This window comes from Pempheris klunzingeri, chromosome 6 (genome assembly GCF_042242105.1).
Source record: "Pempheris klunzingeri isolate RE-2024b chromosome 6, fPemKlu1.hap1, whole genome shotgun sequence".
In the NCBI taxonomy this organism is placed as follows: Eukaryota; Metazoa; Chordata; class Actinopteri; order Acropomatiformes; family Pempheridae; genus Pempheris; species Pempheris klunzingeri.
The window spans coordinates 18322981-18335183 of NC_092017.1; the positions used below are offsets into that span (position 1 = coordinate 18322981).

Here is a 12203-nt window from a genome sequence, read left to right on the forward strand (position 1 = left end):
TTAATGATCAGGGGGATCGTTATTAAATGACCACATAAGCTTTGAACAACGTGCTAAAATTGATCATTGACTTTAACTGAATATTGCAATACAACATATGCAACGCACATATAAAGATGGAGACTTTTATCCGAACAACTTTTAAGTACAGAGGTGAGTGTGTACCCGCGTGCTTGTGTGCGTGCATTTGCTGCAATACCCTCCTGTCGTAGATGTTACGCGCACATACCTTGCGCGCTGCCTCTGCGCTCATGGGGAGTCTGCTCACACACGCGGTTGCATCACTTCGCTTGATTTCCTTGTTCTCCCTCCGCTTTTAAAGTCCATCATTAACGGGATTAAACAGCTGAGATTTTTTGAGAGACGGAACTGGAGGGTTTGAGGCGATATTTCCCGGTCTCCTCGCCTGATTGGACCGGGGAAAGATGATGTCAGACGACCGCATGCGCCCCGGATTGGAGAGAGCGGAGTAAACAAAGCCGCGAGGAGGAGGAGGAGAGGTCTCCACATCTCCAGACAGTCCGACCGACACACCGAATCCGACTTTACGCGCAGGAGAGGGCGGCCCCGCCGGCGCTTACTTGTCTGCTAAAGGCTGAAAGTAACACTGACAGTCCCACTTTAATGGGTGACGCGCTAAAAAAGACTTGTGGAAAAGCTAAAGGGAAACTTACCATCGTCTTTTAATCCGGACGCTGTGCAGTTTTCTCGTTTCAGTAAGAGACAGATTCCCTAACTCGGCGCGCAACTGTTCGAAAAGTATCGAAGGGGATCACTCGCGTGTGCTCTGCGTTATTGGTGCGCTTCTGTGCGCGAATGTAATTTTGAGAAATTAAATTAGTGAAGTCAAATCAGAGTAGACACGCACCGGCTATGCAGCCCGGCCGTTTGGAGACAGTCTGAATCGTTTGAATCAGGCTTCATAGTCAGAATATGGTCCGATAATTGGAAGACAGAGAAGGGACAGAAAGTGAGACGTAAAGAGCTAAAAAAAAAAAAAATTCAAAAAAATTGGGACACTTGTGTTTGTGGGGGACGTCTGCCTCTCACGTCCAGGTGTTCCGCCGGGCGGTGCGGAGTCTCCAGCTCAGGCCGGCAGCGCTGACATGCTGCCCAAAGTCGAGACTGAATCACTGGGACTCTCTCGATCGTATGGAGAACAAGGGCACATGCCAAGGAACATGCAAGGTAAGAAGTGCCATTTCTTGTTTATCTCTCAGAGCTACGAGGCATATTTATAGGCTTCCATTTAAGTAGAGCGTTACGGAGTGTCACCAGTGTGTATCCCAGTGTCACCAAAACTTTTTGAACACGCTTATGTCCAACACATTTCTGCGGACAGTGCAGGCCGGTTAACCGGTTTGCTGTCAAAACAGGCAATTCTTGACTGATGAACGTGTTTAATTATTAGACTTCTGAAAGTCATTAGTTTACAGAGACTTCTGGAATTTCTGTAAAAAAAATGGTTTGAGGAAATAACTCAGTCCCTACTCTCGACATAATAACTAGAAAGTACGAGTGCAGATTCAACTTGGACACGGTTCTTTTAAGGTTTTGGCCCCCGATCAAACAATGATTGCGCTCAGCTGTCACTCATGCTGGAGGTGTGCGGGGCGCCTGGTGCGTAAAAGCGGTGAGACAGAGCGGAGGAGCTCCGTGCGCGAACTAATATGCATAACTGACTGTGTACAAGCAGTGGTGACTTTGACTGCGTAACCAACAGTGGTTAAAGTTACAGTCGTTTCCAGTTTCTCAAAAAGAAAAAGAAAGCACACATTCTACAGATTTCATTTAGTGGCTGACCTCGGGCCAGTGAACTTGTAAGTCTTAAGAAGCCGATTAATTCTGATCCCTCTTTTATGCTTCATAGACGTCGTAAAAACGGTCGTGATTGGATGACAAATAAATTCAAGTCAAATTCAATATTTTCTTTATGTTGCTAGACAGTGTCTGGTTATAAATTGCTGGTCTAAAATTGAATGCAACTTTCAAAATCAGGTTGAACTAAATTAAAAAAAAAAAAAAAAGCAGCACTAAATGTTGCCATGCTCATATATCTATACTTATTTTATAATACTTTTTGACCACATTTTACATCAAACATTTAGGGCATAATCTGTGAACGTGCGAATTTAGGCTTCTGTGTGCAGCTTTGACTGAGGAGAGAATGTTTTCAGATTGGGCATATATATATTTATATATATATATATATATAATTATTTATTAAAATTCCCCCTACGTTCATTACATTAAAGTGTTTCTTCTTCTTCTTCTTCTTCTTCTTTGTTCTGTTTCGACAAAGCCCACATAAAGCAGCGGACAATTTAAAGAAGGACTGATTCTCCTGCTAAGATAAACTCGCGCACCTCCTCAGTCCCCTCACGTCATTTCACTGCAATATAAACGGGCAATCAATTAGCCCGGTCCTGGTTTATGAGACGCTGATAACACACTCACACAAGACAAGGAGTGGCTGCTCACAGGGCCCGTTATCTGCTTTTCTGCTGGGCTAAATCAAGGTAGCCCGGACTGAGAGAGGTTTTCTCTTGGAATCGGCCTTTTTCACAAATTTTGTAGATTTTTTTTTTTTTTGTTGTTGTTAAAAGTTGCACCAGTAAGGTGCCGTCGAGGTGAGAGCCAGCAGGTGAGAGACAACGTGTCCCTGCACCTTCTAAACGTGCAGACTTTGAATGCAGGAGGGACGAAAAAGGAACTAAGATCAGTTTTTTTTTCCACTTTACATAAAAAATGTGGCTTATCTTTTGCAATACAGACATAAACCAGCTCCCCCCCCCCTGCTATTACCATTCCTTAAAATGTGAGCACTGGGTTTAGAGATTGCATAACTTTAAGGAGAAAATATCTGGATAAAACCCTGGAAGACGAATATTCTTTATTTGTGGCGGAGGACCCTTTCCCGAAGTACTCATTTATTTCAATTAATTTGCTCACCACCGCCTCACCCACTGTAGAACTCCACAATGCCCCCCCTCCCCCCAGAGCATGTTTATTTCCTTTATCAAAAATGTGTCCAAAATCTGCAGCTGTCGTGCGTCACGAGAGCAGGCCGCACAGATCCTCTCCTCTGCGCGCTTTAATAGCAGAGGAAATTACGGAGAAAGGAGTTTTGCTTTGAGCTCGTGTGGAAAAAAGCGGCAGCTCGCTGGGACTTGTTGCTTCAGCTGGAATATGCAGCATCCCAGCAGGGCGACGCGCTAACAAACCAGAAATCATGTCTAATTAAAAGGTCTCAGCGAACACTTGAGTGGATTTTGAAGTGGAGCAGTAATATATGTCAAGACCTTGGAAGGCGTTTAGTTGACAAAATATTTCCACTTTTACAGCCACATCAGCTGAGGTTTTTTTTTTTTTTTTTTTTTCCCTGTTTGATCCTGGCCAGCTTTTAATGATTAAAACCATAAATGCTTTTGGAACTGTCGTAAATGTCAGCCTGGCTGCTTCGCTTCAGCGGCGTCACACACGGTCTTATCAGTGCATATATTTCTAATACGGAAGGCAAATTACAACAAATGCATCGCAATGACATTGGAATTCATTCAGTAGCCTACACTGAGTCATAAATCTTGGTTAAAACAAATGGGGGGGGGGAAATGTGCCAATGCTGTGAAATTACGGGTTTTTCTAAACTGATCTGAAGTTGCACTAATTAGTACTTTTTTTTGTTTTGTTTGCTCCTCTTTCTTAATAATGACTGAAGCTGCTTTGTAAATAACAGATTTGACTGCGTAAAATTACATTGACGACTTGCAAATTGGACTATTTTTTCCAGCGCATGCACAAAAAGTCACACACACACACACACAAAAAAATTGTTGGCTCTGTTTTAGCGCCACCAAATCACATAAAAGTAACCAAAGCAGTTGGTCCACAACACTGAGAGTTATTCTTCGAAAGGGAAAAATGATGTTGGTTCAAGTTGGGTTTTTGGATGTTTTCTCTCCTCGCCTGCAGAGATAAGAGCTTCTCTGTGTGTCTTCATTTGTCTGTGGGCGGTAACGTTTTCTCCTCCAATCCTTAACTCTAATATCTCTCCATTTCCCCCAGCGATTTCACGACTTAGATGCATGCATATTTATGAGGCTCACTTCCATGCGCTTTTTATCTTTTTTTTTTTGTATTTCTTGGCCCCTATCTGCAACGAATGTCGAAGAGAAGGCGGCAACAAGGAGAAATAAATGCTTGCGTCCTTTCAACTCATCCCAAAATCGACTTTATTTATCGTCTTGCCCCTCCTCAAATTAAAGTCCAACAGAACTTGGAGAAGAAGTAAAAAAAAAAAAAAAAAAAAAAAAGACTCATTCAGCTGCGTCGCGGGGTTCCTCTTGGTTCATCTTGGAAGGATGAAAGTGGGCTTTTGGAAGAGAAATTTCTCAGCACTGAAATAGATTTCTCTCTCTCTCTCTCTGTGTGTGTGTGTGTGTGTCCGTGTCTCATCCACAGCACACCAGTTAAAAATGATGGACTACTCATATGACGAAGACCTGGACGAGATGTGCCCCGTGTGCGGAGACAAGGTTTCTGGATATCACTACGGACTCCTGACCTGCGAGAGCTGCAAGGTTGGTGCCCTCATTCCCCACTCAAAGCTGTTAGACACTATTACAACAATATTGCCACGCAAAAAGAAAAGTGTCTGCTGTGGTGTCCTGCCTGTGGCTGCTTTGATATGTGAATTATTCCTAATGTCTGTAATTGTTTTCGGCGGTGAAGTCTCAATTATGTAAAGTTGCCTAATTAATGCGATCATAATGAAGTTCCAGTAGTGCATCAAAGCCTGTCAGTGTCTGGTTCACAGTGGCTGAACGTGGTTTGGATTATCATCATCATTGTGTTGTAGTCAATGGTGAATCTGGGCAAAGTTAATGCCCCCTTTGTCTTTTGTTTTTATTTACTTTAAAGCCATTATCTTCCTTGAATATTGCAGGTTCAGCCATATTTGTATCGTGCAAATTTTTTTTAAATGAATTCCACATGCAGTAATAGCTTGGCTCTTGTATTGCTCTACAGCAGCTTTCTTCCAGTGTATTAACCTCTGCTCATTTGTGGAGATGCATTTCTCGCAGTTACATTTTTGCACACCAGGCATTCAGCTGACATTCCTTTCCAGAGTGACTTGCAACAAGTGTAACTGTGCAGTAACCGCTCAGTTCCTCGTCATAAACGTTACAGGAAAGCTGAAGGTGAATAAGCCGGGGGTCAGATATTGTTGTGACAACTGATCTAACAAACTTTTCCTGTGAGTGTCAGAGGGTTTTCGTAAAGTGGCAAACGGTTTGGAACAGTAACAGGAGTACAAAAAGCGTGCAAAAGGGTTTTTGTACATGGGGTGGGGGGGAGGAGGAGGAGGATTAAACCCAGGAAGCAAAGTACACAGCAATACTGTCTCTGTTTGTACAAGCCTGTATCCTTCTGTCTAAAACTCTCATCACAAGTTCATTAAGAGGACAACAACATTGTGTGGTTGCGAAATGTTTCGCACAGGTCAATAATGAGTCTACTGTAAAGCAAACAGTTGCTGATATTAATTTGAGCTCCATCAACAACCTGTTTGTCCCCGTCTGCCTCTCTCCACCGCTCTCCTCAACGCCGAGCTAATAGGCATTACCCAAGTTTTTTGTTAGCTCAGTAAAGCTGTCAGCACAAAATTAAGCAAAGACAAATGTCTCTGTGTTAACACTATTCAGTGTAAAATTGCAGCTCACTGTATTGATGCTGCGGCGCACATTTCTTGCCTATGTGGTCATTATTCAAAGCAGATGTTATAGATTTTATCCCATATTATTGACCTTGAGATGCTCAGCAGTTGCTTGAAGGGAGACGTCAGTGGCATCTCTGCTGCCTCTCAGCCTCAGCACGGGCTCGTGCTGGATAGCCAATCCACAAACACATTTCCCAGTTTAGTTGAACACACGCTCTAGTGCGTCCGTGTGTGTGTGTGTGTGTGTGTGTGTGTGTGCGCGCATGCAGGATGTAGATGAAGAGGTCTTTTATAAAGTGCTGCATATCCTTGTTGAGGCATGAATAATATTGATAATTACCTGAAGCTTATCATTGATTATCTCTAAAATGCAGGCAATCTATTCAGTAAAAGTATGCTTGTCAGGGCTGGACTGAAAAAAAATCAGTTTGCTGACACGTTAGAGGCTCATTTTGACAATAAATGTCCGATATCAGGCAGGCAGTGTAAACCATCTCCAGTGTAATGGAGGTTCCTCCCTGGCCACAGCTGCATAAAAACAGCAAGTGGAAACAGCAGTTAAGTTTTATTCTTAGTTTTCTATAAAAATGAAAATACCTATGTTTCAGTTTTTATTATGCACTACCACAGTAAGATTCACATTTCCCAACTTTCTTCCCAAGTATCTAATTTTTGAAATATTTCAGAATTTCTAGAGAGTTGGAATCTAAATATATACAACGACCATCTACCACCTCCTTGCACCCTCTCACCCAACTTCTGCCTTTACCCGCCCCCCCCCCCGAACACCAAAAAGGCAGCTGTGAATAGGAAGCATTTGTTCATTTGTTATCAGGGTCAGAGCTTTGGTTGTGTTGCCACTTTTGGGCTGAGGAACACACACACACACACACACACACACACACACACAGAAAGAGTGAATCAGACCAGTAAAGATACTTTTGCCCTCCCCCTCGTAATACCACCTCCCGACAACACACACATACGCACTCTACGATAGTGTACTGAATATGTACACACACACACACACACACACTGTTATTCATACACACAGACACTGTTAGTTCATGCTACACACCAGCCCACATAAAGTAAATATGGTACCACATCATACCTGTAGGAAAAACAACAGCAAGTTGAAACAGACGTCATGGTCCTTGTGGTTCACAAACAGGCTCAGTGCCAGCATGAGAATGAGTTGAGAGAGCAACAGCAGGGTGACCTTCACAACATTAGAAGTAACTACTAAGGTCAAAGGTCAGATCCATAGTGCACAGTGGACATATTTAAGAATAATGTCAAATCTACAGAAATGAAGGGAAATTTAATACAAGAAAAGCAAGTTGAGGAATATGAGAGCAAGTAAAAAGTGTGGAGGACAGGGATTAGAGGACATTAAGTGGTGATGTGAGCTCTATTTGTCCTGCTACTTTCACAGATTTACTGACCAGTATTGACATTTAGTAAAATCAGTTTTCTGGTTGCTCATATCATGCAAGTGTGTCAGCGAGCACAGTTTTGTAGGCTTGAATTCCAAGGTTGGGAATACCCAGTTACACAGGCAACGTCGAATTGAAACTGGACACTATATTTACTTTGCAACAGACAATTTTAGGTTTTTGTGATGATTTCAGAATTAATGTTGGTTTATAACAATTTTGTGTTTTCTTCGTAAATGAGAAACTTTCAGTCCCTTAACAAATAGAAATGAGGGATTTTTCTTCATTTGAACTCTCTGCTCCTATGACTGCTTTTCAGTTAAATGTTGTCCGCTTAATCTCCAGACATGATATTGTGTGTTTTCTTTAAAGCATGCTAGAATCCAGTTTGGTTCAGATATTTATAGCACATGCTGTGCACTAAATGGAAAATTGGAGAGAAAGTTCACTCTGAAGCATGGATTTTTTAGTGCTGAGAAGTCGATAATCCAAAACCGAGTGCAGTGGATTTTTTTTGGATGGATCAGGCAATGCAGATTGTCAATTAAATTTGTGTTTGGTGAGATATTGACAGCAGCATGTTCTTTTTTATTTTTATTTTTTTTAAAGACCAGGTTTAAGGATTCTCCTCCTAGGTTATGGATCTAGAATACGTTAATACTATCTTCCCTTCGTTTGATTTTCACTCCTGCTGCTTATAATTAATTCCACGTTGCAGGTATGAATCTCTGTAATCCCGGAACTGTGAATTATGGATATAATTTATTGGATCTTTTGGACTCCTGTGCTCATATTTTTCAATAATTAAGTGGACAGCTGAAAAGATGCTTTCCCCTTAAATTCTAGAGTATTTACGTGAACAGAGAATATTGAGAATGGAAATGTAATTTCAAGAGGACGCAAATCAGATTTTATGCCCTTTTATAAAGTAGTTTATAATGCAGTAAAAACTATGTGAGGCAGGTCAGCAAAGAAATTATGCTTTGCTTATTTGTCAAGACTGAATAAAATGATGCACTGCTTATGATTTAAGTGTATTTTTATGAATCATTTTCTTGTGTCACTTAATCAAAAAGTATTTTGTAATCATTGTAATCATGTCATTTGTAAAAGGTGTGTATTCCTGTTTTATATTCTGCATGTGAGTGTCCGTAAAGCATCACCATATCAGCTGGAGTATAGCTTTCAAAACTTCACTGTGTGTGTGTGTGTGTGTGTGTGTGTGTGTGTTGTGTGTGGTGTGTGTGTCTGTCTACATAAAGCCTGTCCCTCTCCATCTGTCTGGGAGTGTGAATGGGCCAATTACCATCGCATTGCAGGGGTCAAGCGGGTTGACGTCTTAATTGGTTCTCTCCGTAGGGCTTCTTCAAGCGCACCGTCCAGAACAACAAGCGCTACACATGTATTGAGAACCAGAGCTGCCAGATTGACAAAACCCAGAGGAAGCGCTGCCCGTACTGCCGCTTCCAGAAGTGCCTCACCGTCGGCATGAAGCTAGAAGGTACAGCAGCACGTTTACATTTTTACAGTTCAGGTGTTTGATTTATAGCAGAATGACTTCACAAGTTTTGCTGGCGTTTTGCTTCTGTGCTTCAAATGTGCTTCCATCTTTAACATGAGGTTTGAAAGTGCAACAGTGGCTGGTAGATAATGTGCAGCTGTCAAAAGTTTGGATTTCTTCAAAATAGATACATGGGATATGGTTGCTGCATAACATGGTTGTTTCATGTCCAAACAACCACAGATTATAACGGACTGGCTACTGGGATTTCAATGTCTTGCTCAAGGGCTCTCAGACAGAACAGATGGCTGTTATTAGTACTGAATATGCAACTTGTGACCACTGGTGGAGGAAGTATTCAGAAGCTTTGCTTGAGTAGAAATAGAAATATTGCAATATAAAAAGTCCTGGACTAAAAATGTCATGTATTATTTGCAAAATGTATTTATTAGCAACAGTAAAAGTATTTATCTTGGAAAAATGTGAATATAGTGGAGTAAAAAGTATGATGTTTCTCTTTGAAGTGTGGTAGATTAGAAGTATGACACAGACCGAAACAGGAAATGGTCAAGTAAAGTGCCTAAAATATGTACTTAAGTACAGTACTTGAGTAAATGTACTACCAGTAACAAGAAGGTATCAGGGCTGCCAGATGCACCAGATCGTGTTTTTTTTAAAATAAATTATATTTTAATCAGGGAGAATATTCTTCAGTTTTACAGGGCACTTACAGAACTGCCTTTTCTGTGCCATTCAATGAATAGTTTAACACAGACGTTTGTCTATTTGCAGGTTTCGTAGTAAACCCGTTTCTCACTAGAACTTATAGTACACATCTGCAGAAGTGGAAAAGCAGATCCAGGCAGTGTTATTGCATTCTGTGTTCTGCATCATATACCGTATTTCTCAAGATATGACGCCTGTTTGCAATTACTATTACTGAAAGATGGAGAGGGAAAAATTATAACATGGAGCAGCCTAAATTGGACGCAGACTGCTTCTGGACTTCCACAGAGGTGTAAAAACTTCAGTTCTAGTGAGATGACAGAGCTAGTCTTTTTCCATTGATTCACAGTTGAACTGAGTTAATCATAGCACATTCACTTTTTTGGAAACCCAGAGTGAAAATATTCTTCCAAGATCAATTTGCATGTGAATAGTTTCCCTCCAAATTGAGATGTCCTCTATTTAAAAAAGGTTAATACCTGCTCTGACATAATGATTGCCTGTATGGAAGGAGAAGATTATATTTATTTAAACATTTAACAATGAACATCTCCGTAATATCTGCTCTCGAAAATGTAAACCCAGAACTTTGTGAAGTGAAACCTTTCACTTCTACCACAGCGTTGAAATCCAGCATTGCTTATTAGTATTTTAGATGGGGTCAGGGGGAGTTGGGGGGTATCTGGTAGCTGCTCTGCACTTAAACTTGCCAGACAGAGTAATAGATAAAATATTAAACTTGGCGGCAGGGAGAGAATGGTAATGATGATACTGTTGGCCGGCCGTTTCGAGGCCTCTTTGTTTAATTTGAACGTGGCTCAGAGGCTTGTTCAAACATGGCTATCCAGAAGTGACAGCACGGCAGGGCAAGAAACATTCTTCCAATGTTCAAAGAAAATATTTAATATAAACTATTTTTCCATGTGTTATTTGACAAGTTTTATTGTGAAATTACTAATTTTGGAGGAAATAAAGTGGCCTACAGGTCGTCTTCCGATAAATGTAAAATAGAGGGTTTGAAAGCTAAAGGTAATATCATATATATCATATATCACTTGTACTTTGTGCAGTCTTTTAATAAGCGCTGTTGTTATTCATAGCTTCATTCTAACGTTGAAACAAAATTCTTCACACATTGGTAATTTAAACCAATTACAAAATCCCTAGGCTGCTGGAATGATCACATACAATCCAGAAAAGTTAATGTGTTGAAGAAAGAATACTCTGAGAGGGTGAAAGTAGAGCAAAGACAGCCTAACTAAAATCTTTCCGGAGGCTTCTTCTCTCTTTACCTGCCATGTGCGGTGTAATTAATTGCTGTTAATTGTGAATGGCCGCTGGGCAGAATGTCCTGACCTGTCATTTTCGAGCTGACATGGGTGGGGAGGGGATAGCGTTTGATTTGTTTTGCTGGCGGTAGCTTTCAGCTCGGGGGCAAGACAGGCCCTGCAGCGCTGTGTCAGGGGCCAGAGGCTCCAATGGGCAAGTCCTGCCACAACCAGTGGAGACGTCCCATACAGAAAGGCTGACAACCCTCAGCACACACACACACACACACATACACACACTATGCACACACATCCAATTCTCCCTGGTAAACACATACATATATTCATCAGATGCCCAAAAAGGTGTTCAGAAAGCCACGGGCAAGAGGGAGAAGCTGTCATTTGATCTAAAAAGTGTGTACAATAGCGGTGAAAGGGGAAAGGAGGTTTGGGGTCATGTTCTTTGTTATTGCGATCTATCATTCCATTACACAGCAGCTTGCAGCAACATGTGAATTCAGGATATCAAGTGGAGACCAAATGTGGACAGAAATGTGAGGGAAACATTAAAGTTGACTCAAACTGTAATTTTTTTAAAAAACTGTACTTATGCCTTTCTGGTGTGGTTCAGTGCCCTCTCTGTTTGTTGATAAGTCTGCCAAGCAACCAGTGCCAACCAGTTTTAAGTTTGCTGTGAGGGTGCTATCACTGTAGCGTGGTCTGCTACGGTTTGTTGCTAATGTTTTAAAGTTGACAGAATGCAGTCGAAACAAGGCGAAAATGGCAGACAGGCGCACATCAGAGCAACATAAAGAGTGTCGTGACACTTCTATCGCCCCGTCCCGACACTCGGAGATCTGTCGTGCTATCTTGAACCGATAAGAAAAACAGAAATAGTTCATCTCTGTGACGTCTGTCTTTGCACTGTGAAGGCACAGGCCGCAGAGGTGTATGATGCTCTGCTTTGTGTGCTTTTGCCGCACAAAAAAAATGACTTATTATAATTTCATATAAAATATTAAAAAGCTTGTTTAATCTGTTGGTTTATCTTTTCCAGTTACTGTCAGGGCCAGACGTGCCATTGTGTCAAACAGTATTGAAGGAAAAAAAAGGCACACACCACACACACACACACACACACACACACACACACACACACACACACACACACACACACACACACACTCTCTCTTTCATAACTCTCTTTTAACCACCCAAACACACACGTGCTACTGTGCTGTAAAAATCCTTTGCTCCTTGGTATGCACTGTAGCATCTCAGCCAGTGTTGACTCAATGAGAAGAAGAAAAAAAAGCCACAGCCCACTAAGGTTTGACCCATTAGCACGTCATTCACCAAAGCTGATGAAGCGTGCCGTATCTGAACAGCTCCCACTGGTATGATTTTCTTTTTATGCTCGCTAGAAATTGCCTTGCATCATATGCTTCACTGAGCTGCCTAATATTACCCTCACTTATGTATCATCTTAAAGACAGAGTGTAACAGTGGTATTTGTGATACTGTGAGCTGGAATACATTCGGTTTCCTCT

At 41.4% G+C, this 12203-nt stretch overlaps 1 protein-coding gene across 1 annotated transcript in view; it reads left to right on the forward strand.

Moving 5' to 3' along the window:
- The first annotated feature begins 525 nt into the window (after positions 1-525).
- nr5a2 (nuclear receptor subfamily 5, group A, member 2) overlaps positions 526-12203 on the forward strand; it is a 68800-nt gene continuing 57122 nt past the window's right edge. The window contains exons 1-3 of the mRNA XM_070831881.1: positions 526-1188; positions 4462-4580; positions 8518-8659. Coding sequence (XP_070687982.1) covers positions 1107-1188; positions 4462-4580; positions 8518-8659 — 343 coding nt within the window. The 5' untranslated portion in view covers positions 526-1106. The remainder of the gene's footprint in view (positions 1189-4461; positions 4581-8517; positions 8660-12203) is intronic.